Source organism: Schistocerca gregaria, chromosome 3, assembly GCF_023897955.1.
Source record: "Schistocerca gregaria isolate iqSchGreg1 chromosome 3, iqSchGreg1.2, whole genome shotgun sequence".
NCBI lineage: Eukaryota > Metazoa > Arthropoda > Insecta > Orthoptera > Acrididae > Schistocerca > Schistocerca gregaria.
This window is the reverse complement of record NC_064922.1, coordinates 597,076,392-597,102,852: the sequence shown is the minus strand read 5'-3', so window position 1 is coordinate 597,102,852 and position 26,461 is coordinate 597,076,392. Positions and strand designations below refer to the sequence as shown.

Sequence of the window (26,461 nt, the reverse complement as noted above, 5' to 3'; positions counted from 1 at the left end):
ATTTTGGTAACGTAAAGAATAATTTTAAAAAAATGTAAGCTGGTGGCTTTTTAAAGAATACATGTAAAACATAGTGAAATCACAGACTTCTTTTTGCGAACACTATCATGATTGCATACAATATAACATAAACAGTTCAAAATTTCACAATGCTAATGCATCCTTCTACAGCAATTATCAGTATTTGATAGTCCATTCACTTGTATCTTGGTTGATGTTCTATACAGGCCACTATAAAATTCCTTCATGGAATGATAAATCTTCATCAAGCAAATAATGTAGGATTTGAAGCAACTCAACAGCTATTATGTCAGCTGATACAGAAAACACACTGGATTGTTTGCTGAGCCCTGTGGCTTGATGATCTTTAGTGTCAGTTTGTTCTGTGTGTTTATAGTATGTGCACATGTTCTTACATATTGCTGCCAGGCTATAAAGTGTATCTATTCTACATTCAACATCCCAGTGATTTTACTGGACTCCTCATGACATTAGTTCTCCTATGTGATTGTAGTGTGAGTAGCAGTTTTCAACCTAAAGAGATCGTAGTTAAACTCACTGACAACATTATGGTGGAGGAATGACAGTATGGTGAATAGGAGGGTGACAAAGGGACATCTCTGGCACTATCTCTCGCCATTACAGACTTGTGTAGGATAGTGACACTACCTCATCTCAGTTGTCAGAGGGTGGAATGCTCATTGCCATGGTCTATAAAAAACAATTATAACTTCAGCACTCACAAATAGGATACACCTGCACTCATGGTTTCGCTATCAAAATCAGTTTAAGTTCCACCTCACTCCGATGGTGATCAGCAATTGCTTTATGGACAACCACACTGACTGCTCCCTCACATTGCATAGTATCATCTCTGCCGACAATCGGCAATTGCACCTTGCTCCACCCACTCTATGTGATGAGAAACCATCTAGCCGTGCTAGGCTTAGGTAGCCAAGCACAGCATGGACATGAAGAAGTAGTCCATAGCAGTGTCGTCCATCCTCCTCCCTCCCAGTGCTCTGCATAACCAGGAGGGAGGGGAACTCTACAGTGACCTAGCATGATTACGTTGGCTGATGCAGTATATCAGCATCTCTGCTCTGCAGCATGATCGTTTTTAGAGTCAGTTTGTTCTGAGCTTTTGTAGCATGTGCATGAATTTGGATGTATCAGTGCCAAGGTATAAAATGTATTTATTCTACACTGACAGTCTTAATCATTTTAGTTGGAACATCCTCACCTGGGTCCTCTCCACAGAATTTTCCATGTCCTCAGTTGTAATGGAACTAAATGGAACCTTTCCTGATGGATAAGCTAGTTTTTACGGCACAGTCGTGGAATATTTTGGAGCCCCAGAAGAAAAATGTAAATAGTCAGTTGATTTATGATTGCAGAAGCTGTAATGCAACCATTTCTTGTGTTATAAAACAACAAAATGTGAATGAACTCCAATATTTGAGGTTTCTTCTTTTTTTTCCTTCAGAAATTCTGTTCTTCCTCTAGTACACTGTCACAATGATTTGAGGTCCAGTACTTCAGCAGCAGTGACCTTTCTAACAAGAAATTTGCCTGGTATCAAACTTCTAAGAATTATGTCTGTGATGACATACACAGTAAACAATCAGTCCTATTTTCTTTGTCCATTCTGATTGAAATACTTTTCCCTCAATGATTCATGAGATCTTCACCTTGTATAACATTGAATTTTACTGCCCTTGTAAGATGCTACTTCTTTAGTCTTTCTTCATTTTTCCAAATTACAGCACTGCTCTACATCATTAATATACATCATGTGATACCTCCTAATATTGTGTCAGACCTTCTTTTGCCCGGTGTAATGCAGCAAGTCTATGTGGTGGGCACTCAACAAGTCTTTGCAAGTCCTCTGTGGATATATTGAGCCATGCTGCCTCGATAGCCATCCATAACTGCGAAAGTGTTGCCAGCGCAGGATACAGTGCACAAACTCACCTGCGCAAAATGTTCGATGGGATGCATGTCGAGCAATCTCTGTGGCCAAATCATTTACATGATTGTCCATAATGTTCTTCAAACCAACCACAAACAGTTGTGGCCCAAAAACATGGTGCAATGTCATCCACAAAAATTCATCATTGTTTGGGGATATGAAGTCCACAAATGGCTGCAAATGGTCTCCAAGTAGCCAAACATAACTGTTTCCAGTCAATGATCAGTTCAGTTGGACCAGACGACCCAATCCATTCCATGTAAGCACAGCCCAAACCATTATGGAGCCACCACTAGCTTTCACTGTGCATTGTTGACAAACTTGGGTCCATGTGCTCAGACCATGGGGTCTGTGCCACACTGCCCTACCAACAGCTCTTACCAACTGAAATGGGGACTCATCTGCTCAGGCTGCAGTTTTACAGTATCTAGCGTCCAACTGATATGGTCACAAGCCCAGGAGAGATGCTGCAAACAAAACTATGCTGTTGGAAAAGGCACTCGCATCAGGGTAATACCCAAAATTTGGTATTCTCAGCACACTCTTGACACTACGGATCTCAGAATATTTAATTCTCTATTAATTTCTGCTATGGAATGTCCCATGCATCTAGCTCCAACTTCTATTCTGCCTTCAAAGTCTATTAATTCCTGTCATGCATCCAGAATCACATTAGAAATTTTTTCACATGAATCACCTTAATACAAATGACAACTCCACCAATGCACTGCATTTTACACTTTGTGTATGTGTTATTACCACTATCTGTACATGTGTGTATTGCTATCCCGTGACTTTTGTCACCTCATTGTATTACTCTTGTAAATGCTTGTGGAGACAACAACCTGCAAAGGTTGATGTTGCATCTGAAATTGGAGACTAAGGAACAAAATGTGTGTTTTTATATTTTTGTTTCATGTTGTTTGTTCAGTCTGTTCATGGTGCCCAGCTAATGTTTTTGTTTTTCTGTTTTGGTCCGGTATTTATGCTAATTAATTGCTTTAATTAATTTCATTACAATGGTACACAAGTGCTACTGTGCCTACATATCTGTTTTCCTTCAGTGATGATGCCTTGTGATACTGACAAGCAAGTTAGGTCCTCAAATCTAAATTTCTTTAATTTCAAATGACTGTGACATGTGTGAGAACAAACTATGGATTATTGACCAGAGTTCTGCACTTCCATATCACCATCATTACTATGTAAGAACCAACTGTGACATACACCACCGGCAGCCATTGTTCACCTCATCACAGTGATCTACAATCAAAGTGAGACAGATGCATCCAGAGGAACATGATGTGGCTGCCAGATGTAAACAACAGCTGTCTCTCAGGATTCCTTACAATAATATGTGTGCTGTGGATCAGGCCCTGGCTGACATTATGGAGGATTCCAACTGCAGCTGGCAGGTCGATCACTGCTGTTAGTTTCATTTGCATTTTGGAGCAGACACTTGTGAGTGCGTTACGCCATGCTCACTACCAAATACCAATCATGATGTCCAATAGGCATCACAGATCATGATAAGATGCAAGGACTCCTGTGTCTTAGGCCTGTGAGCCAAAACAGTTAGCCTCAGTTTTCTGAGGAAAGTGGCAGTTTATACATTCTTGACAGAAAAATTGATCAGTATTGTTTCATTGATTCAGGCACTGAAGTACGCACAATCCTGAAGACAACTGCTCTATCTCATATCTTTGGTTCTTTTTGACACCTCCAGGCTTTGAATGACACATCTATTAGACTGTTTGGTACTACCAATTTCACAGCTGATTTAGGTCTGAGCACCCCTTTTATATTTTATTCACCTTGGCTGACATCGAGAAACTGATGGTAGGTGCTAATTTTCTACTTCACTTCCACCTCTGCCCTGATTTAATACCTGGAATACTTCACCACAGTAACAGCAGTGATACCACATCTTAGATTATGAGCAGACCACCTTTTACTAAATATCTAATGTTGACAAATTCCTACACTTCATCAACAAAAGAGATTCAGGACTCGTGTATTATTCACTAAAGAAACAAATATGTGCAGACATCAAGGTTAAACATTCCAATTTTAGTGGTTGAAAACTTGGTTTTGCACAAAAATTTGAGGGACAAAAGCAGCTAGCTACCTAAGGTCAAGCATCAGTTATCACAGTTAAGGATTAGCATGATTTCCAATATTGGATGATCTCCACCTGCAAAACCCCAATTCAGCACAATTCTACAAGATGTGGAGAAACAAAAGTGCATGACAGACAAATATAGTGACTCTTCCAGGCAAAATCAAGAGTTTGTTTACCTAGGCAAGAAACTAACTCTGATTTCATTGGAGTTTGATGCTGTGGACACAGGCTAGAAAGGATGTAAAAGAGTTGTGTAAAGATGTGGCTTGAAACATTCTCAAATGTATTGACCACCTGGAATTATCAGAGACCATTCCTACTCATCCCAGCCACGGACTTCTAGAAGTAATTATGAAGCAATTACAGAACAGTGACAGTGACATGAGCAAATCACCATTTTCAGTGTTACAAAAGCTTTGTCCTGTGTTCCCCATTTTCCTATGCAATGTGGCATTATTGAAGAACTCTTAAATTCTAGTATCGTGCAACTACTGGACGCTCCATGGGCTTCCCCCATCCAATTGATGCGTAAAAACGATGGCACATGCAGAATGGGCTGTGACTGCCAGGTAACAAATGCCTAAATGGTACCTGACAAATATTTTATCCCTAATTTTCAAGACATTGTCCAATTCTTGGCTGGTGCTCCCATATTTAGTGTTGTTGACTTTGAAATGGCATACTTACAGATTCCAGTGGCACCAGAGGACATCACTTAAACTGCTGTCACTACTCCTTTCAGACTATATGAATTCCTGTAAATGCCATTTGGGTTAGAAAATGTCGCCCAAACTTGGGAAGATTTCATTGATAGTGGCCTCAGTGATCTTCCTTTCTGCTTCCCATACTTAGATGATACACGGATTTCTCTTTTTCTCCTGAATAATATGAAGAGCACTTGTACCTGGTCTTCAGTGAGATGCAAAAATTCAGAATTGTAGTAAACAAGGACAAATGCCAGCTGTGTAACCAGGAGGTTACATTCTTGGGCCACTTGATGATGTGGGACAGAACCAGTTTCATGACGAATGTACAGAACTCATCAGACAGACAACATGTCCAACTGTGATTCATGAACTTTGGACATTTCCTGGAACAACAAATATTTATAGGCATCTCACTCCTGAAGCTGCAAAGATTCGAGCCCACTTAAGTAATATCTTGGTGGGTAAAGTTGCTCAGGGTCAACAGCCTCTGCAGTTGGCCTCAGAGATACAACATGCATGCATTTTATACTATCAAAGATTGACTTCACAGTGCCACTGCTTTGGTATCCCCTTTGCCTTCAGTACAATTGTCCATAACAGTGGACACCAGTGACACTGAGCTTGGGGCAGTCCTGTAACAACTAGTAGATATCCAACAACAACCATTCCAATTATTTTTGTGTAAGACCACCAAGTCAACAAATGTGGTCAAAGCAATTAAATTTTCCTGTGAGGACATTGTGGGACACCCACTAACTACCTTTATATTCACTGCCCACTAACCACTGGTAAGTACACTTTGCAACCCCAACGAGAACTGCTCCCTGTCCATTTTCATCATATGGATTACATTGGGCAATTCACTACAATTTGTCACATTGATGTGTTCAAAATGTGGTTGCTGACTTTCTGTCTTGGATAAACACTCTGAATGCCACAGTAGGCTTTAGTGAAATGGTGAAGGAACAAGAGGCAGTTCAACAGGTAACAGCACTCTTGATGCACAGCAACGCTAGATTCACTGTGGAACCAGTATGTATTCCTGACACGGGCTTGTATGTAAAGTGTGATATTTCACAATGCAGAGTACACCCACTGGTCCCATTACAGTTCTGCGGAGTTATTTTTGACAATTTACACAAAACAGGGATTGTGGAGATAAGATTAGATTAATGAAAGCACACACAGAGGCCATTAAACAATCATTTTTTTCCATGTGTGTGAGGAATGGGTAAAAGTGCTAGTAATTCTACAGTCATTTGTACCTCCTGCCATATACTTTTTAGTGGTTCACAGAGTAGAGCTGTAGGTGTAGAACTTGTCATACTCCACCATCCACCCTACCTCTGAGTTACCCATGGAGTATTTTGCGTGGCCTAATGTTACAGCCAATTGCAGGAAGTGGCCCCATATTTGCATCAACTGGCAGCGCAGCGATGTTGGATGTCATGCCTTCCCACAACATGGAAAATATTAAGTTCCTGAAGGCAGACAGGCACAGATCTAAGGGGGAGGAGTGGGGTCAAACTGAAGTATCTCCCACAGGCAGCAATTTCACAGGGTGCCAAATTCATATCCTTGAAGAAAAAAAAACCTTGTTTCCCAAAGCACCTAGCATCCAGCACACATTGGCCTATCGATTATTCGTATGATTTTGAAAAGCATTCCTGTTTGTTTTTTAACATTTTTGAACACATTCTAAGTTCATTCCTCAACAAATCATAAGCTGATTTTTGCATCCATGTATAGTGTACGTGATGTCTCTGCCAGGCAAATCACAGTCACATCTAGAAATAAAAATACTTTCTTGCAGACAAAAGGGGACAGAGCAATGCGAGCTGAGCTAAATTAACCCAAACTTGTGAACACCAATTGCTGTTTATTTATGTGGTTGACTGGCTGTGCAAATGATCAGCATTGTTGTGATTATTAGCAAAATTCATGGATTTACACTACCAGAGTTAAAATAAATGACTAACAGAAATAACTGCTGAGAAAGATTACATATTAATCTTCTTGATGTATCCAGAAAACTTTTTCCAGATCGCTATACTACTAAGGGCCAGTTGTGCAATCCCTGGTTAGCAGCCGCTTAAGTACTATTCTCAGAATAGTGTGGTAAGTGTGTTGTATGAATGAGTAATAACTTGTAACTGGAGAATAAATGCAGGATAATGAAACTGGTGATTCTGTCAGGGTTACTGAAGTTAACCAGAGAACAAGATTTAACAATGGCAGGAATAGAGAATTACTGATGACAAGGTTGTTTGTTAGAATGAGGAAGGAGAAGAAACAGGGACACTCACAAATTACAAGGACAAATATGATTATTCTAAATTTATTTAAAAATTTCTTACTACTAGGAACTTATCAACCACATGCTTCATTAACTGCAAGCGTATTAGGGAAATGTGAAACTATTTCCAAACAAAACCTTTGCTTGTAATAGGCCAAATAGGCATAGGTCAAAACAGTCTTGCCTGTTTGGCATGTGTTACAAATCCAGCAATATTAGAAAAGGCTATTTCATTTTATCTAGCAGACAGTGACAAAATAGACCTGATCAAATCGAGAAACCACACCAGTCTTGGGTACTATTCGTTAGTATCAGAAAACAACATTTTGATTTTTCATGTAGCAAAACGTTTGGCAGCCTTTGATGAGGTAACAGATTCTTTCACAGAAAGGAAAGAATGCCATCTAAAACTGTAGCAAGATTAGAGAGAAAAAATGCTGGGACCTAATGACTGAAGAAATGTTTACTGTCTTGCTTGTCTCTTATCTCAAGTGGTGTGGCACCAATGAAATCGACACCAACATTGATGCATCCATCTTTGAACTAAGCCAAGATTATCTTTGGCCTCTTCTGTCATGTCGGTTCTTTGTAAGCCTTGCTTGTGTTTAGATGAATAAATGAACGGCTGCCAAATGGCGGTTGTTTGGTGTAACCAACCCAAACAATCCCCTCACTGGTGACCCCGAGTTGTAACGTCTTTCATTTTCACCGTTTTACTGTGTCCGCAATCTCCGTGATGGTTATTTTCGCGTGTATTACATCAACACAACATTCGAACAATGACTTTGGCCCAGCGCCTAACGCCAGATTTTGTGATCGACATGCATCATGTTGCGTGTGATGTACACCTGGCAGGACTGCAACACCATGCCTCACACTCGACGATTACGCCGATTTCGCCGGACGTTTTCGAGCCTGCAACAATAAGTGAGGTTAGGAGTGTGCATAAATCCGTCTATCAAATGCCTTTGTTCCAAATCCGTCTATCAAATGCCTTTGTTCCCACCACATGTGCCCTCCCTCATCGACTGTGCAGTTACCACTTACGGATTTCCATGCAGTGCGGGACCAATGCCGATTTCCGCAAATGCTTCGCTGGACAACCTACCACTGCCAGGACAACGATCTGCCACACTGCAATCTGTGCAGTACTACGTGGATACCTGCCACGTGGCCGGAACTGCTTCGTTCACAAGTCAACCTCCTCAGCATCCGACCACACCCGGGCCTGCCTCGGTTCAGCATCAGCACATGCCTTCGTACTTCGATACAATAACTTATTATTTGTGCCTGAACTCCACCTCCATCCCACTGCTATGCCTCAATGTTTTGTGCCACAACATTCACCTTGTCCACACACTGTTTTGAGTGGAGTGACTATGAACAGTGAACATTCACACATTCCGTCCCACGTTCTACATCATTTCCCACACTGTGCTTCTGGACAGCCTGAACCTCTGCAGCCTCCCTGCAACACAGATGGCCCTGGCTCTGATCATACATCAAGCTTTCCGCAGACTAACACGTGTTCTCAAACTTTGAATTTTTTCTCACCTGTCGCCCCTGCGCCGGCTCCAATTGAGCTTCCGCTACCGTTCTTGGCACATCTCAGTGCCTCATCTGAATCGGTCTTCTGCGACACGTCAATCCAAACACACCCACAATGTGTTGAGCTTCCGCAACTGCAATTGACACATTACGATGTCTCACCCACGTCAGCCTTCCATGTCGCGACAGATCGCGCTCAACCACAACATGTCGCTTCACGCTGCCACCCGAACAGCAGTTGTTGCCACATCCCTGGAGGCACACTCTCCTGGAAAACTACAGCAACAACAGCTCGTTTCAGGCAGTGCCCTGATGAACTCAACTCAACCTGTTCTTCCGAACCTACAACAATGCTTACCAACGCTGCCATCGTTTAATCCTGACAGAGCTACAACCTGGTTCAAAATTACGGACGAAGTGTTCAACCATTACAAACTCGATGAGTCAACCAGATTTCTGTGCCTCATAACCCACCTACACGACCAAGAGGACTTGATTGCTGACCTGGTCGACACCCGTGACTCATCTACCCGGTACACTCCAACCGAAAAGACAGTTCTACATCGGCTTGCACGTTCAACTGATGCAGCAATATGGCAAGTGCTCCACGTTGAGCAACTAGGCAATGACAAATCTTCCCAGCTCTGGAGATGGCTATGTGCCCTGGTCAGTGCCGATCTACTCTCTGACACAGCTCTCCTCGCCATCTTGCCAGATAAACTATCTCCTCACATCCGCTTTGCTCTGGCTCAGAGGTCTCCCGAGCCTGTCGAGCAAAGAATGACAATTGCTGACAAGCTACACAATGCATCACTGCTCTATTTCGCCAGCCACTGCCTACCTGACAAGTCTCATGTTTAGGCTCATCGTCCTGCGGCTGGGGCAGCACTGTGCCGACTGTTCAGTTTGCTCCGGGAAGCAGTAAACAAGCTACCGGGACATCATCGGCTCTGCCCATAGTCACGCCCCCTCCTGCAACCGAGCCTGCTGTGGCCACCGAACCTCGGTCACAGCCACTGGAAACGAACATTATGCAGGAAATGCAACCGCACTGCCAGTACTGTTACTTCCACACACGGTTTGGTGAGACGGCATGGAACTGCAGACCACCCTGCTACTTCCCAAACGCCAATCGCAGGTAGATCCAGGTGCCATTTCCTGCGCACAACATGACAGGTAACCCCCAGTGCTCCATTCTGTCCAGGAACGACTGGATAATTGTGGATGACTTTACTTTAAAGACATTTCGTTGGGATACCTTTTCCTAGTGGACACAGGCGCCGATGTTTCGCTGCTGCCTACGTCCTTAGTGCCGTCGAACATCCACCCTCATCATACTTCACTGCAAGCCGTGAATTCAACTAAACTACAATGCTTGGATTCACTCTCCACAAAAACCGCAAACTCAGGTGGACTTTTTTTAGTGTGTGAAATTGACGAACCTATACTAGACACTGATTTCTTGCGACACCACAAACTTTCACCAGACCTAGTGCGAAACACCGTGTTTCATCACCCGTCTAAGACTCACTTCCCCTGTGCTCCGTCGAACAAACACCCCCCGCCCCCCATGACAAATCGGTCTGGGCTCATCTCATCCATACATGTTCGTCTCTGTCGACAACGTTACAAGAAACAATGCATAAGTGCCTTGTCAAGCTTGGAAACGTCGCTCGCCTACGCAAGGAAAACTTCGAGCTCTCCCTCCGGCTCCACGAAACTCAGCTCCAGATCTCCGAGGCAGCAAAGGGATTACAGATACTACAGCAAGGACAAAGCAAGGTCAGTAACTGTGCCTAATCTGCTTCCAGTCCCAGCAATCAAGCCTCCATGTGTTTACCTCCCACTACCCTTCGCAACTGTGCTATCAAGACTGCCATAACATGTACTGACAGCTCCCCAGGGCCACACCCTCCTAAATGAAAGCATTTGACACTTGGCTGGACACAAGTGCGCATGCGCAACGAGTATCATGTGTTCCCGAACTGACGGCTCCACCCCGCCCCTCGTGGATAGCACCTCAAACTATGGAACTTCAGCTCCTGCGCGCCACCGTACGACCGCCACTGACAACACAAACAGTGCACTCGCGCCAAGCGTTTTGCCTGTGACCATGCTGGCACAGGCCGCGCCCTCGGACAATGTACTCACTAACGGCTCACGAGCTCTACTGAGCTCACCCGACCATGGTGCCACTGCTTCAGGGCTTTGGCTCCAGGGACACTTTGTCACCTTGGCTCCCGTCGGACCTGCCAAGTGGCTCCGAACACCACGACCATGCCTCGCCTCCCCGCCTGCCACATATTGTAAACAAACCACCTCCCACACCGCCGGCAACATTTCCGTCGTCACCAAAGGCATGGTTCACAAGCTTCGCCTCACGCCAGGTCCCCTGATCTCCAGTAAACCACGTCGACTTTGTCCTGAGCGCCTCTCCAACCTTAAAAATCAGATTTCTGAACTACTAAGCTCCGGCGTCATTGAACTCTCTGCCAGCAGCTGGTCTACGCCCATACATATGACAGCCAAGAAAGACGGGTCCTGGCGCATGTGCGGAGACTACCGTCTACTATACGTACGAACAGTTATGGACAGCTACCCCATACCCAATATTGCCGACTTTCCCAGTTCCCTCGCAGGTGCGACCATGTACTCTGTCATTGATTGAAAAGGGGCCTACCACCAGATCCCCATGGCACCTGAAGATATCTAGAAGACAGCAATCACCACCCTGATTGGGTTATTTCGGTTTCAATTCATGCTCTTCGGTCTGAAAAACGCAATCCAGACATGGCAACACTTCATCAAGGAAGTGCTGTTTGACCTAAAATTCTGCTTTGCATATGCTGATGACATTCTTGTGTTCAGCTCCTCCATAGCATTCGACATGTGCAAATTATTATGAACACTCTCATGGCAGCAGGCATCGAGACCAACCAGGACAAATTGCAGCTGTCACTTTTCTTGGTTTTTTGGGTCTCTGCTGACGGCATTTCACCGCCCCCTGAGAAAGTAGAAACAATATTAAACCTACCCAGACCTTTGTCATTCAAAGAGCTCCGGCACTTCCTGGGGACGGTTAATTATTATCGGCAACATCTACCTCAGGCTGCGAAGATTAAGGCTCCACTGACGGACGCCTTGGCAGGCACCAACACTTCTGGATCTCGGCCTGTTCCATGGACCCCTGCTATGACTGGCTCTTTTACTGCCCTCAAAAATCTTCTTGCTGAGGCCTGCACCATCACACATCCTCATCCCAATGCGCAAGTTTTCATCAGCACAGACACGAGTGATACTGCCAGCGGCGATGTTCTTAGCCAGACAATCGACGCCCAAACTTCCCCTCTGCAGTTCTTCTTGCGCAAGCTCACCAATGTACAACGGAAATATTCCGCGTTTGACAGGGTGTTGCTCGCAGTCTACAAAGTGATCAAGCATTTTAAGACTGACGTTGAGGAATGCCCTTTCTATGTTTTAACGGACCACAAACCCCTGGCTGTGGCCATTACAAACCCGCCAGCTGAGCCACCTCCTCGCCGCTTCAGATACATGGACTTCATATCTCAGTTCACCATCGATGTCAGACACATAAAGGGTGCTGACAATATAGTTGCTGATTTCCTTTCATGAGTCAACACCGTTCATTCACTGTTAGACCTCTCTGAACTGCCTAACCTCCAACCCACTGACGAGGAAACACAAAACCTGATTTCAGACTCTACCTCTTCACTACACTTTGTCTGCACCATCTTCCCTGGCATTTCTGGTGAGATCTAGTGTGACGATAGTACGGGCGCATTACGCCCCCTCATCCCAACCATGCACCGTTGAGCTGTCTTCAACGCATTGCATAATTTAGCCCACCCCAGTGTTCATGCGTCCGCCCGCCTTGTAGCGGAGCGCTTTGTGTGGAGAAATGTCAACAAGGACTGCCACCAATACGTTGCGTGCCAACGCTGCAAAGTACACGAGCACACTTCACCCCCCCCCCCCCCCCCCCTCGGTGCCTTTTCGATCCCTCCTGGGTGTTTCCAGCATATCCATACTGATATTGTCGGCCCTCTCCCCCCCTCTAATGGCTTTCGTTATGTTATCTCGTCTATGGACCGAACAACTCGCTGGGTCGAGGCTGTCCCCCTCCCCAATATTATGGCAGAAACTGTTGCTTGAGCTTTCATCGAGTCATGGGTATTGTGTTTCAGATGTCCAGCTATCATCACAACTGACTAGGGCAGACAATTTGAGTCGGCCCTGTTCAACGAGATTTGTAACATTTGTGGCATCCGGCACATCCATACCACCCGCAAAGTAATGCCCTCGCCGCCGGACCCTTCACCGGTTCCTTCAACCTCTCCACTGTCGCCTGCCTCGCCCTGTTGAGGTTTCTTATAGCCCCCCCTCCCTCCCGCCCCATCTTGAACGTGCCCTCGCTCAAGGTGTTTGTGGCCGCCCCCCCAGACATAATCCACAACATCACAATAATATTGCATGATTATACACTTTTTGTCATGTGTTTCTCTTCATCCAGTGCTCATGACACAACCTCCACCATTCCCTTCCACCTGGTGAAATGTGTTTCCTTCCCGCCTGACGTCAAGCTGGACATGCTTCGTGTGTTCTCCACGCCTACTGGAGACATCGTCGTTGTCGCTCTGTTCCACCCACAAATTGCTGGCCTATCTGTCGCCGCACAACCGGCATGCCCAGCTCGCTTCAACGACTTCCAGGTTCGGTGGCCGAACCTTCCTTCATGACAGCCCCCCGACGACTGTGGTCGGCGGGGACGCCACTGTTACGCCCCCCCCCCCCCCCCCCGACTAACCACTCAAGAGAACTTCGTAATGTGTGTGGGGGGGGGGGGGGGGGGGAGGAGCGGCTGTGTGGGCACCAATGAAATCGAAACCAACATTGATGCATCCATCTTTGAACTAAGCTAAGATTATCTTTGGCCTCTTCCGCCATGTCAGTTCTTTGTAAGCCTTACTTGTGTTTGGGTCAATAAATGAACTACTGCCAAATGGGGGTTGTTTGGTGTAACCAACCTGAACAATCTCCTCAGTGGTTTCATGTTTCCTTTGTTTGATTTTGTATCACACAAGAGACAAAGTTATTAGCTAATAGGCAATAAAAAGTGCAAATTTTTGAAGAGTTCTTATTTTCCTGGTTACAAATAATCCCATCCAGTATTAATTGTGAGGTTTTTTAAGGGAGGGAGGGGGTCAAACTGGCTAACTGGGAGCAGGAGAGGCACCACCGGGCAATTTAATTTCTGCTGTTCTGAATATAGGTTTGATAGCTTTCACTACAAAAAATAAACGTTTGAATTCCTCATAACAAAATACAGTGACATGCAACAGAAAAATGCTGTTTGAAGAGGAGTGGCATTGTACTTTGGCAACCTTAAGACCAAATAACATGTCTTACATTTCCTCAAACATATATGTTTCATATACAGGGTGAGTCACTTTAACTGTTGCCACCAAGAATAGGTTAACTCTGAAAGTATGATAGGAGCTGAAGAGTTTGTGGTACAAAAGTTTCATGGAACAATGGGGGCCCTGATATGACATTGGTTTCTTTTGTTGCTAGGTGGGGTCACTTCAGAGATATGAAAGTCAACTTTTTTAAAAAATGGGATGCTATAGTTTGGTACTTATTTTCTGCTAACAGCTATTGAGATGAATCCAATGATGTGAAACAATAAGGTCTTTGAAGGTCATAAAGGTGACATGAACATCAATTTACAGAAGGTGTTTGAAGTGATGACCATTGATATCAATGCAGTGCTGCAATCTTCTTATCATGGATTGAGTGGCATTCCTTATTACATTCGCACTTACAGAAACACATGCTCTGACAATTCTCTCTACTATATCTTCAGGTGTAGTTGGAATGTCTTTACAAACAATGAATCCTCACAATAAAAAATCCAGAAGTGTCAAGTCTGGCAAACGAGCCGGCCATGAGACATCTCCTCCACATCCAATCCAATGATTTGGGAACTGTATTGCAACTCATTTCTAGCCATCAGTGAAAAATGTGCCAGACACCCATCATGTTGATACCACATTCTGTTCCTTGTTCCTTACAATAACAGACCTAATGTTTCTTGCAGGAATGTGGCGTACTTCCTGCTACTAAGATTTTCTTTGATGAAATTCTGTCCTCCAGAATCCCATACCGCACATTCACCGACCACGGTTTTTTGTCTGCAACTTGCTGCAGCCAACGTGGATTGTCAGTTGCCCAATAACGCATGTTATGCAAATTAACATTTCCATGGTTTGTGAATGTAGCCTTGTCAGTAAATGAAATAAAATTAATAAATATGTCATCCCTTTGATCTGAATCCCGCACATCGGCAGAACTCAATTTAACGCATACAAACCGCACCAGTTAATTCTTGGTAGAGACTGATACGGTAAGGATAATATTTATCGCGATGCAGAACACGAACAACAGTACTCTGGCTCATGCCAGGATCCCTTGCGATTTAATGAGACCTAACACAAGGATCTTGAACCACAGTGGCAAGAGTACCAATTTCCGTTTCCTTGTTAGTAGCTTTCATTTGCCGGATATGTTTCCAAAGTGTTAAAGATCCAATTGTTCTCAATTTATCATACACATATTTAAAAGTACGGCGTGTAGGGTGACTACGCTGAGAATATCTTTCAGCGTACGAGTCTCTAGCTCTCACTGAATTTTGTTGTTATTCTCCATAAATGAGAAACATATCGACTTGCTCTTTGAAGGAATACATCATTCACATTTGCTTGATTCAATGATACTAGTCTTACCGTTCATATTAGTGTTGTATTGTGAAACCGTCAAATGGTGTTCACATATGGCATGTTAGATGGATATGCCATATTCAGCAAATATTTTACTATTTGCATGATGTACGAGAGAGAATTGTCAGAGCGTGTGCTTCGAAAAGTGCCGAAGTTTTAAGGAATACTAGTCAAGGCATGATAAGACGATTGCAGCACTGCATTGATATCAATGGTCATCAATTCGAACACCTTCTGTAAATGGATGTTCATGCCACCTTTGACCTTCAAAGACCTTATTGTTACACATCATTGGATTCTTGTTGATAACTGCTATCATAAAATAAGTACCAAACTGTAGCATCCCATAAAAAAAAAAAAAAAAAAAAAAAAAAAAAAAAAAAAAAAAAAAAAAAAACAAAGCTGACCTTCATATCTCTGAAGCGACCCCACCTAGCAACAAAATACCAATGTCATATGATGGCCCCCGTTGTCCCATGCAACATTTGTTCCGCAAACTTTTCAGTTATTATCATACTTTCGGAGTTATTCTAGGTGGCAATAGTTAGTGACTCACCCTGTATATCAAACACTTCAGAAAGATGTGGGCTACAACATCAACATATTTTTCAATTTTTTAAAAATTTTTACGTCCTATCTGAAATGCTCGGGGGTGCGAGGGGGGGCGGCACCAATATCAAGTTTTTGCCCCAGTTCGGAAATATACACCTGGTGCTTAAGGAAGTCTACACCCCTATGCCTGATCTAGTGATGTCATTGTCAGAATCAAATAGCTTCTTCCATATACTCTCAGCGGTAGGCAGACTGACACACTGTGTGGAGGCAGTTCCACGGGTCAATACCAAACTTAATAGCACCGAATAACGAACTGATACCCGTTTTCAAATGCAAGATTCAATTAACGTACCGATGAAAACTTTTTTTTCTGTAAACAAAACGGCAGTAGTTATTCAGTAGCGAAACACACGCATTTCCTCGACTCCTCCTTGTACTTAGTTTTACGTACACCAATACTGAGTGATGAATGGCTCACCTCGATGCCAGAGTTGTACGGAGGTGAAAGTAGTCTTTATTACAGATATGGGGAAAAAAAGCCATTGAGAGAGGTTTCAATGAAGCAACAATAGGCCTTGCGAAGGAGCTTACGCGCTTATGATGGAACAAAATCGGTGGAAAAGGACACAAAAAAGTTAATGTGTGACCTAATATACGTGTGTTCAATCATTGTATCGACTTGACTCACTCTAGTGTTGAATGTACTATATGATTTTGTGCAATGCACACAACGAATATTTTCTGTGTATGCAGTTCACAGACTATGGCAACTGTTAGAGTTTTCGATTATTTGCGAAACGCGTGTCCTTCATTGCTCCCAGCTAGAACCTCCACTTTGCTCACAAAATCATGTATATCATGTTTTAAACAGATTATAACTGTGAAGATCTGAAATCGTGAACATGTATTTTCAGTTTATTTGCGTTTATTGAATACATAGACAACAAACGTTGGACGTGTAAATTATACAGTTATACAATAAAGCTGAAAACATTGTACTTTTTTAGGTTTCAGTCCCTAGAAAATACGAATCTTTGGTAAATGACACAAGTTTATTGCCTGATGCGAAGAATGAGTTCAGAAATCCTCACACTGGCTCTTTTGAGAACGCAGAAGGTGATGTTGGCAGCACTGATTAATGTTCGTCGCTCTATTCGCTACACATGTGATAATGTTTTGGTTTGAGCGTGAGAGTGGAAGAGAAGTTGTAATGTGTTGTTGGTGATTTACGTTTTCAGTGGCATTTGCTAATGTGTGTGTCAGACAATAAGCAAATTTCACTCTGACAAGGATGCATGATGTGATAACATGTTAGTTTGGATACTGGAGTGATGTATATTGCAGGCGTGGATTGTTGCTGACATATATCGGTGTGCATTGATTACGTGTACTTAGTTGACAGGTGGAGTACGACGATACTGAAAGTTACTCAGCGAATAACAAGATGAGCACCCGTAAACGAACAGGGACGGAAGTGAGGAATCAGTCGACTGATATAGAAGACGGATATTTACCAGAAAGGAGAAGTGACATCAAAGGAGATGAAAAAAATATCGCTATTCTGTTCTTTCTGTACTTGTTACAAGGAATCCCTATTGGTCTTACTGCGGCAATCCCTATGTATCTCCGAAACAGAGGCGTGAGCTATCGACAACAGGTAAGCTAAATGCTACCAAATATAATTTTAATTCGTGTTTTTTTCACATTAATGCGAAATTAATACGGAAAATTTTCAGTTCGAAATGATTGGAAAGACATGACCAAAACTCGCCGAAACGGAAATAAAATAAAAATATTTTGTTACTGTTTACACTGTATAGTAATAAACGGAAACAGCTGTTCCGCCCAGTAGTAAAATTATCTCTTCGTTGACGTATGTATTATCGTTAGTTCAAATAACTGACAGCAACGGGTACTGTTATTACCGATACCTACAGGGTTTAACAGGCTAACAGAGAAAAAGATTTAACAGGCTAACAGAGAAAAAGATTTAACAGGCTAACAGAGAAAAAGACTGACAACCAACGTTTCAGTGTTATACACTGCATTCAACAGAAATTAGAATAAAAGTTGTACCACCTCAAAAGACTTGTTACGTATCATGTGGAAAATCCGATTGTGTGTCTTTGCTCATTACTCTGTTCTGTAAAGCCCTTACTGAAGTAGAGCTTTCTATGATGTACAGTAACAGGCAGACAACTGCTGTCTACTTTTGTAAAGTATGCAAGTGTATTTTGACTAGCGGTAATTAATGAAACTGATACTTATGGTAGTGATTTCTAGTTTCCTTTATACTTGTAAGGAAAAAAACATAAACCTAGAATTCATGTAACTATGCAGTTAAATGTCTATTGTCATTACCAGTATTTCCTTTTCCTTAAAAGATAGTGAAAAATGTGAATAATATACTTAGAGTACAACAACCTCTGCAAAGAGTTCAAGCAGCATGGGATGTTTTTTCAGCAATGTATCAGAACACATTAACCTTCATGTAGATAATGTGGTGGAGATAAAGACTAAATTAAGCAACAATCTGATGGATAATTTCTTCCAGTCCATTGAATTGTGTCTTCACAGAAACTGGCTAAAGTGTGGATATTAGAAGCCTCTCCCCCATCCAGACACCCACACACAAAATTTTGGTTGTAAAGACTGCATTATGTGTAGCACAGCACAGTGATGTGTGGGTTAGGTTGGAAGCCGTTGTTAATTGGGAAAGCTAACGAATTTGAATGCTAAATAAAGTTGAGGTAGCAGATCTGTCTGTAACATGCCTAATGTTTATGTTCATGTCATATTCAAACCCACTTTTCATGATAAAAGCTAAAACTGGATGGCAGATTCAGTAACAGTGCATTAGATGGTGAATAAGCCTCAGAATAGTGTTTTGATGCATGTTATGTACAGATATGTTTACATAAAATGTGAAAAATGCAAATAGGGGCCCCTTCATGACTTTTAGCCAGAAATTTAGTATTTTAGGTTATGTTAGAATTCACTGTCAATAAAATAGCCACATGTAATGTTAAGTCATTGCACTGTATTTAATTGAAGAACTCTGTTGGCTTTCTATATCCCAGAGACAACTCTCTGTGAGATGCATAGTTTAATTCCAATGTTTGCCACCATAAGTGCGTATTTCAGTGTATATGCCATCAGATAACTACCACAATCTTTTCAGTGGTTATAATTTTAATGTACTACCTCCCTGTGGTAGAGTGGAGCTCCTATGACGTGCAGGTATTTATGTCATACCTGTTAACCTGTTCTCGTGTAATTAACTAGTGTCTTTGGCACTTCATCTGGGCTTGTTGGCTGAGGCGAATGTTATGTTGCTTTTGGCAGACAAGTAACACTAGCCAGTTGACTCAAGGTTGCTGGTGTAGAATTGAAGTATCTTGTTTTTGTGTGGTTACACATGGAGTAGCAAATGTGATGCTTTCATCCGTTCTCAAGACACCGTTATTAGCTTGTCGTTGTAAATTGTCTGACCTTATGTTCCTCACATTTTAGCACCTGGAAAAGGCCAGAGCACTGTGGTTGCAAAGGTGGATTTATTGTTTTTGTTCACAGCATTAGGGCTCTCAGATCTCCATGAGGGGATGCTCGAGAGTAGTGCTGCTTAGCTATTTGGGCTTGACTTGTTGCAGCATATATGGTAGCTCCATCTGTGTTTGCATCAGTGTCACTGAAAAAATTCCGATGGCAGGTGCCCCTCTCCATAAACCCTCTTTATGGGAGATGCCTCAATGCCCAGCTTAAAGGCTATCTGAAGCCCCTGCAAAGCCAGTGGTAGTGCAGCTGCCCATGTGTTCTTAAGACACCTAAGTGCAGCTTTCAGTGTTCTATGCCATCACTCTATCATCCTGTTGTTTGCACATTGATAGCAGGTTGTATGAGGATGCTGGAGCTTCCACAATCTAGACAGTTCCAAAAACTGTATTGGTAGAAATTGCTGGCCGTGGTCTGTCATGATGTCTGCCGGACTATTGAAATGGGAAATCAGTGTTTTAAGGAAGGCCTCTGCTGTGATTTCTGCTGAAATATGACCAGTTGACATTATATCCCCCAAACATGTATATTTGTCTGTAGCTGTAAATATATAAAGATATTCATTTGATGGCAGAAGTGGGCCTATAAGATCTGTGTGAATCTGAGAGAAATGACTTGTTGTCTCAGGAAATTCTTCCATTGGCATGAATATGTTTGCCAACTTTGCATTGTTGACATGCTCTTGATCAGTGGTAATAGTCTTTTTTTAATATTTGATCACCCAAATTTCTCGACCATCAGTTTAATGGTGGCATTTGCAGTGGGATGGATGAGGTTGTGAACACTGTCAAAATCTGCTTTTGTAGCATTCCAGGCACGGATCATCTAGGTGAGGATCTAGACACATCACATCAAATAATATCCTTTGTACCTAGCAACCGCACTTGTTTCAGCTGAGCAACTATTGAACCATCATGCAAGTATTGTTCTAGCTACTCGTCCATAGCTTGTGCTGCCCTCAGTTGATCATAATTTATTGCCAAAGTGATTTGCTGACTAGGAAAAAAAATCAGCTACCACATTTCCTGCCTCTCTTATGTGTCTTATATCTGTAGTTGCTTGCCCAATGAATTCTAGCTGGCAGAACTGCCAGGGCGTACAATTTTTGCCCACAAAGGTATAAGTGAAAGTGATTGGTTTATGGTGTAGCTTCAGCATAAGGACACACGTGTCATATGGCTTAATAAATGGCAAGCATCTACATCTACATGACTACTCTGCAATTCACATTTAAGTGCTTGGCAGAGGGTTCATCGAACCACAATCATACTATCTCTCTACTATTCCACTCCCGAACAGCGCGCGGGAAAAACGAACACCTAAACCTTTCTGTTAGAGCTCTGATTTCTCTTATTTTATTTTGATGATCATTCCTACCTATGTAGGTTGGGCTCAACAAAATGTTTTTGCATTCGGAAGAGAAAGTTGGTGACTGAAATTTCGTAAAAAGGTCTCGTCGCGACGAAAAACTTCTTTGGTGTAATGACTTCCATCCCAACTCGTGTATCATATCTGCCACACTCTCTCCCCTATTACATGATAATACAAAACGAGCTGCCCTTTTTTGCACCCTTTCGATGTCCTCTGTCAATCCCACCTGGTAAGGATCCCACACCGCGCAGCAATATTCTAACAGAGGACGAACAAGTGTAGTGTAAGCTGTCTCTTTAGTGGAATTGTTGCATCTTCTAAGTGTCCTGCCAATGAAACGCACCCTTTGGCTCGCCTTCCCCACAATATTATCTATGTGATCTTTCCAACTGAAGTTGTTCGTAATTTTATCACCCAGGTACTTAGTTGAATTGACAGCCTTGAGGATTGTACTACTTATCGAGTAATCAAATTCCAGAGGATTTCTTTTGGAACTCATGTTGATCATCTCACACTTTTCGTTATGTAGCGTCAACTGCCACCTGCCACACCATACAGCAATCTTTTCTAAATCGCTTTGCAACTGATACTGGTCTTCGGATGACCTTACTAGATGGTAAATTACAGCATCATGTGCGAGCAATGTAAGAGAACTGCTCAAATTGTCACCCAGGTCATTTATATGGATCAGGAACAGCAGAGGTCCCAGGACGCTTCCCTTTGGAACACCTGATATCACTTCAGTTTTACTCGATGATTTGCTGTCTATTACTACGAACTGCGACCTTCTTGACAGCAAATCACGAATCCAGTCGCACAACTGAGACGATACCCCATAGGTCCGCAGCTTGATTAGAAGTCGCTTGTGAGGAACGGTGTCAAAAGATTTCCGGAAATCTAGAAATACGGAATCCACTTGAGATCCCCTGTCGATAGCGGCCATTACTTCGTGCGAATAAAGAGCTAGCTGCGTTGCACAAGAGTGATGTTTTCTGAAGCCATGCTGATTACGTGTCAATAGATCGTTCCCTTCGAGGTGATTAATAATTTTTGAATACAGTGTATGCTCCAAAACCCTACTGCAAACTGACGTCAATGATATAGGTCTGTAGTTAGATGGATTACTCCTACTACCCTTCTTAAGCACTGGTGCGAGCTGTGCAATTTTCCAATCTGTAGTTACAGATCTATCGGTGAGCGAGCGGTTGTATATGAGTGCTAAGTAGGGAGCTATAGTATCAGCGTAACCTGAAAGGAACGTAATCGGTATACAATCTGGACCTGAAGACTTGCCCGTATCAAGCGATTTGAGTTGCTTTGCAACCCCTAAGGTATCTACTTCTAAGAAACTCATGCTAGCAGCTATTCGTGTTTCAAATTCTGGAATATTCCATTCGTCTTCCCTGGTGAAGGAATTTCGGAAAACTGCGTTCAATGACTCCGCTTTAGCGGCATAGTCGTCGGTAACAGTACCATCGGCATTGCGCAGCGAAGGTATTGACTGCGTCTTGCCGCTTGTGTACTTTACATACGACCAGAATTTCTTCAGATTTTCTACCAAATTTCAAGACAGTGTTTCATTGTGGAACCTATTAAACGCATCTTGCATCGAAGTCCGTGCCAAATTTCGCGCATCTGTAAATTTTAGCCCATCTTCGAGATTTTGAGTTCTTCTGAACTTCGCATGCTTTTTCCATTGCCTCTGCAACAGCTTTCGGACCTTTTTTGTGTACCACGGGGGATCCGTTCCATCTCTTACCAATTTATGAGGTATGAATCTCTCAATTGCTGTTGCTACTATATCTTTGAATTTGAGACACATCTCGTCTACATTTGCATAGTCAGTTCGGAAGGAATGGAAATTGTCTTTTAGAAAGGCTTCTAGTGACACTTTATCCGCTTTTTTAAATAAAATTATTTTGCGTTTGTTTCTGATAGATTTGGAAGAAACTGTATTGAACCTAGCTACAACGACCTTGTTATCACTAATCCCTGTATCAGTCATGATGCTCTCTATCAGCTCTGGATTGTTTGTGGCTTCTGCAATAGAAACACTGGTTACTGTAATGTCAATGTAATAGCCTCCCTTGAGTACTGAAGTCAACTATCTCAGTATAAGCAACTTCTTTGCAGTGTGAGTAAAAGTTATGAGTATGCTGTCTGTGGAACACACCTTAGCGTAATGTTAGTAAAGCAGCGTAAATGTCTAAAGCTTATTCTCTTCCTCAGGAGGTAAATAGTTATTAGCAAACTTTTTAATAAGATGGTTTTGGTCAGTCTATTAACTTTTTACATAAAATTCTTCTTGTGTATTTTTATAGGCTGAATTTAGTTTTGCGCATTGGCCATTTAGCCTGAAGCTTTTGTGGGCCCCAATTGTGGACTCAGTTTTCTCCACACGCTTTGGTCGACGGAAGTCATGGCTGGTACCAACTCAGTACCTGATTGGTTTTTTCATGATGTTCTTATCAGCTAATGTAGAACACTGGCTTGAAGGAGAATCTGCAGGAACAAATGGCCCTAGTACTGGGACCTTGACAGCATTTTTCTTTTGTCTCAACTTCTTAGCGGCCACACAAGATATTGCAGTTGATGGATGGGCTCTCACCATGCTCAAGAGGTAGTTATGTTGCAGCAACAAGTTAATTGTAAATTATTTACTGTTTCTTCTGCTATTTAAATTAATGTAACTTCCTCTACAATCTTGCAGGAACAATGTAGGACATGCCTCAACTTGCAACAGTGTTGGACAGACTGCTGGATATTTCTTAGGATATGTTGTATTTATGGGATTAGAATCAGCTGAGTTCTGTAATGCATACCTTAGATCTGAGCCAGAACCTCAAGGATTAGTAACATTATCAGGTATTGTATACAAATTAACTATATACGTACCATGGAAAAAAACTGACCCTGTTGTTCTCTTCTAGTCTTATGACATTATGTAGGTACTGACAAAGTAGAAGTGAATGAGACTAGATTCTACTATGGAAGCAAGGTACACCATTTTTGTTTAATGTGCCATGTTACATTCTTGGAAAGACATCACTTTTATTCACAAAGAGTCAGTTGGGGGTGGCCAATATTTACTTTCAGGGAACAAAATTTCCTGCACAGCTAATGCAAACATATAAAACTATATAACAGCAGTTACAGCTTTTGGGTCAAGAAGTTCCTTCTTAATGGTTAACCAGGATCCAGGATAAGAGAGACCCACATAATGCAAGCAGAAAGAGAGAGAGAGAGAGAGAGAGAGAGAGAGAGAGAGAGAGAGAGAGAGAGACAGGTGCAAGAAATGATGTTTCTCTGTTTACTTATTTTCAGTCACATTTTAAACCTTCCTTTAGTTTGGTAAGAACTTACCCTTTTAGTCATGTGAACGTACTTTTCGTAAATTATACAGCCATATTCCTCTACGAGATATGTTGTTACGCTGTCTTTCCCAATCTACAGCTGTGTTTATATTCCTAGAAAATCCTGTGTGTAAGGCAACTGATTGAAGAAGGAAAGGTAACTATCCACCATATACACCCTACTTGAGACATTGAGTGGTTGGCAGGTAGATAAAAAAGATTGACAGACCACTTCTCAAAGAACAAAGAAGATTAAAAGTGTTACTAAGATTTAGGAGTGTCCTTCCTAATAACACACATCTACACATGCACAGCTATATTGTTCCATCCGTAGTGCCAGAACAAATTTAAAAGCTTTTGAGTGATAATAGTAATAAATTGTCATTATTGAGGAGTCTTTGGGCTTGAATTGATGCTTTTACTTCCACATCCTTGTAGTAAGTGCTTTGCCCTCTTACTTTTGCGTTATTTTCCATTACGCTTATAAGCCATTATATTTTTGCTGTCTAGTTTTGATATGTCCTGTACTGTTGTTAAATGCCCCATGGAAAAGTATATGAAAAACAGTTCTGTCATGTGCTTAATCAATACATTTATTGATTTCTGCATCGTTTTTAAGTTCCTGAAGATGGATACACTGGGCTCTGAAATTGATAGAATGTAAATTTGACACACATGAATGCAGCTGAAAGGACAAGAAAGAGGAGGTTTAGATTTTTTCCCCCTGTAGATTTTTGACCAGCATTGGATCTTATTTCCTGTATTCAAACCAATTTTTGTGCTGTGATCTTTGTACAATTCATAAACTGTTCTTCTATCCTTTCAGTCCAACCCAATTTTCTCCACAGTGCAGTAAAGCTGTACATCTTTGTCACCCCTGTCATCACTACAGATAGATTCTTCTCAAACTGGAGCCTAAGTGACACGCTCTTCTTCTCCTACCTATTTCTCTTCCCTCCCCTCGCAAAGGAACTAACTGTTCCAAATCAAGACCCTCCGCCCCCTTCTCCATACACACCTTTTATTTGTGATTGTCAACTGTATTTGGAATTTCTCCTCCTGAATATAAGTCTTGGTCAGCCTTTCTATCTCATTTTAATTGTAGTTTTCTCAAGTGAATTTTTCTTTTGGTGTTTTGTAGTGTTTTGTAGCCATGCTGGTGACACCTGATTTCCATCTTACTTCTGGTAACTAAATTTTTAGTTTATTGTTATTGTATCCTTCAGGCTGGACTTACAAAAATAATTGAAACAATGATATATTTATCCAATCTGTTAGCAATACTTGTTGCTTTGCAAAATGAATATAATTGTACGTTTGTGTGTTACAGGTTTTCTTTACTTCTGGGGACTAGTGTTTCTAGTCACAACAACACTTGTTGGCCTGTTCAAACATGAGATTCCATGTCGTGAAGGAAATGAACCACATGACACTGATTTAGGTGTCAAAGAGACGTACAAGTTGTTGTGGGATATAGTACGCCTGCCTGCAGTCCGTACAACCATTGTTGTTCTGTTAACTAGCAAGGTGAGTAACACACGGCTTTGCAATTTTGAAATATATTGACTTATCCAATTTAATTGCTGTGGCACCAAGAGAACTTGCCATCTCCCCTGCCCCCCCCCCCCCCCACCACCACTCCCTCCCTCATCTTTGTCATATCCCTCAATTCTGACTTGGTCTTGCAAACTCTCTTTGCTTTCCCTTCTGCTGTGTTCTTATATTTATTTCTGGACCTGCCTCTCTTAATTGTTGCCTGGGGATTCCATTCCAATGCCTGCTTTTCAATTCCTCCATCTCACTTTCTTATTGTGTACCCAACTACCACCACTTTCTCTCATTATCTGATTTGTTGTCCTCCAGAGCTCCTCATTATTTATTTTTTCCAGCCATCAAACATTCACGGTGTGCAAGAGGCAGCTATTTATGAAGCTCTGAAGCTGTGACACTGTGTTCTTGTCTACTTTGCAGCTTTCGCCGATATAGAGGCCAGCATCCACATTTGTGTTAAAAATACAAAGTTTTGTTTTGTGTGAGATGATTCTGTTTAACGTATTGGACACAATTGTACGAAGGCAGCATTTGCCTTCTTTATATGGTTCTTCACGTCTTCTCCAGACCCACCATTTTCTGTCAGCACTGTACCAAGGTATAAGAATGAGTTGACAGTCTCCAACTTGTGATGTAT

The 26,461-nt window shown here is 42.2% G+C and overlaps 1 protein-coding gene across 2 annotated transcripts in view; it reads left to right on the top strand.

Moving 5' to 3' along the window:
* Positions 1-16,722: 16,722 nt before the first annotated feature.
* LOC126355901 (acetyl-coenzyme A transporter 1) overlaps positions 16,723-26,461 on the top strand; it is an 82,898-nt gene continuing 73,159 nt past the window's right edge. Inside the window, exons 1-5 of one of the 2 annotated variants that reach the window (XM_050006411.1) lie at positions 16,723-17,307; positions 17,393-17,654; positions 23,242-23,540; positions 23,631-23,785; positions 25,604-25,800. In XM_050006411.1, coding sequence (XP_049862368.1) covers positions 17,442-17,654; positions 23,242-23,540; positions 23,631-23,785; positions 25,604-25,800 — 864 coding nt within the window. In that variant the 5' untranslated portion in view covers positions 16,723-17,307; positions 17,393-17,441. The remainder of the gene's footprint in view (positions 17,308-17,392; positions 17,655-23,241; positions 23,541-23,630; positions 23,786-25,603; positions 25,801-26,461) is intronic. The other variant, XM_050006410.1, reaches the window with a different exon arrangement.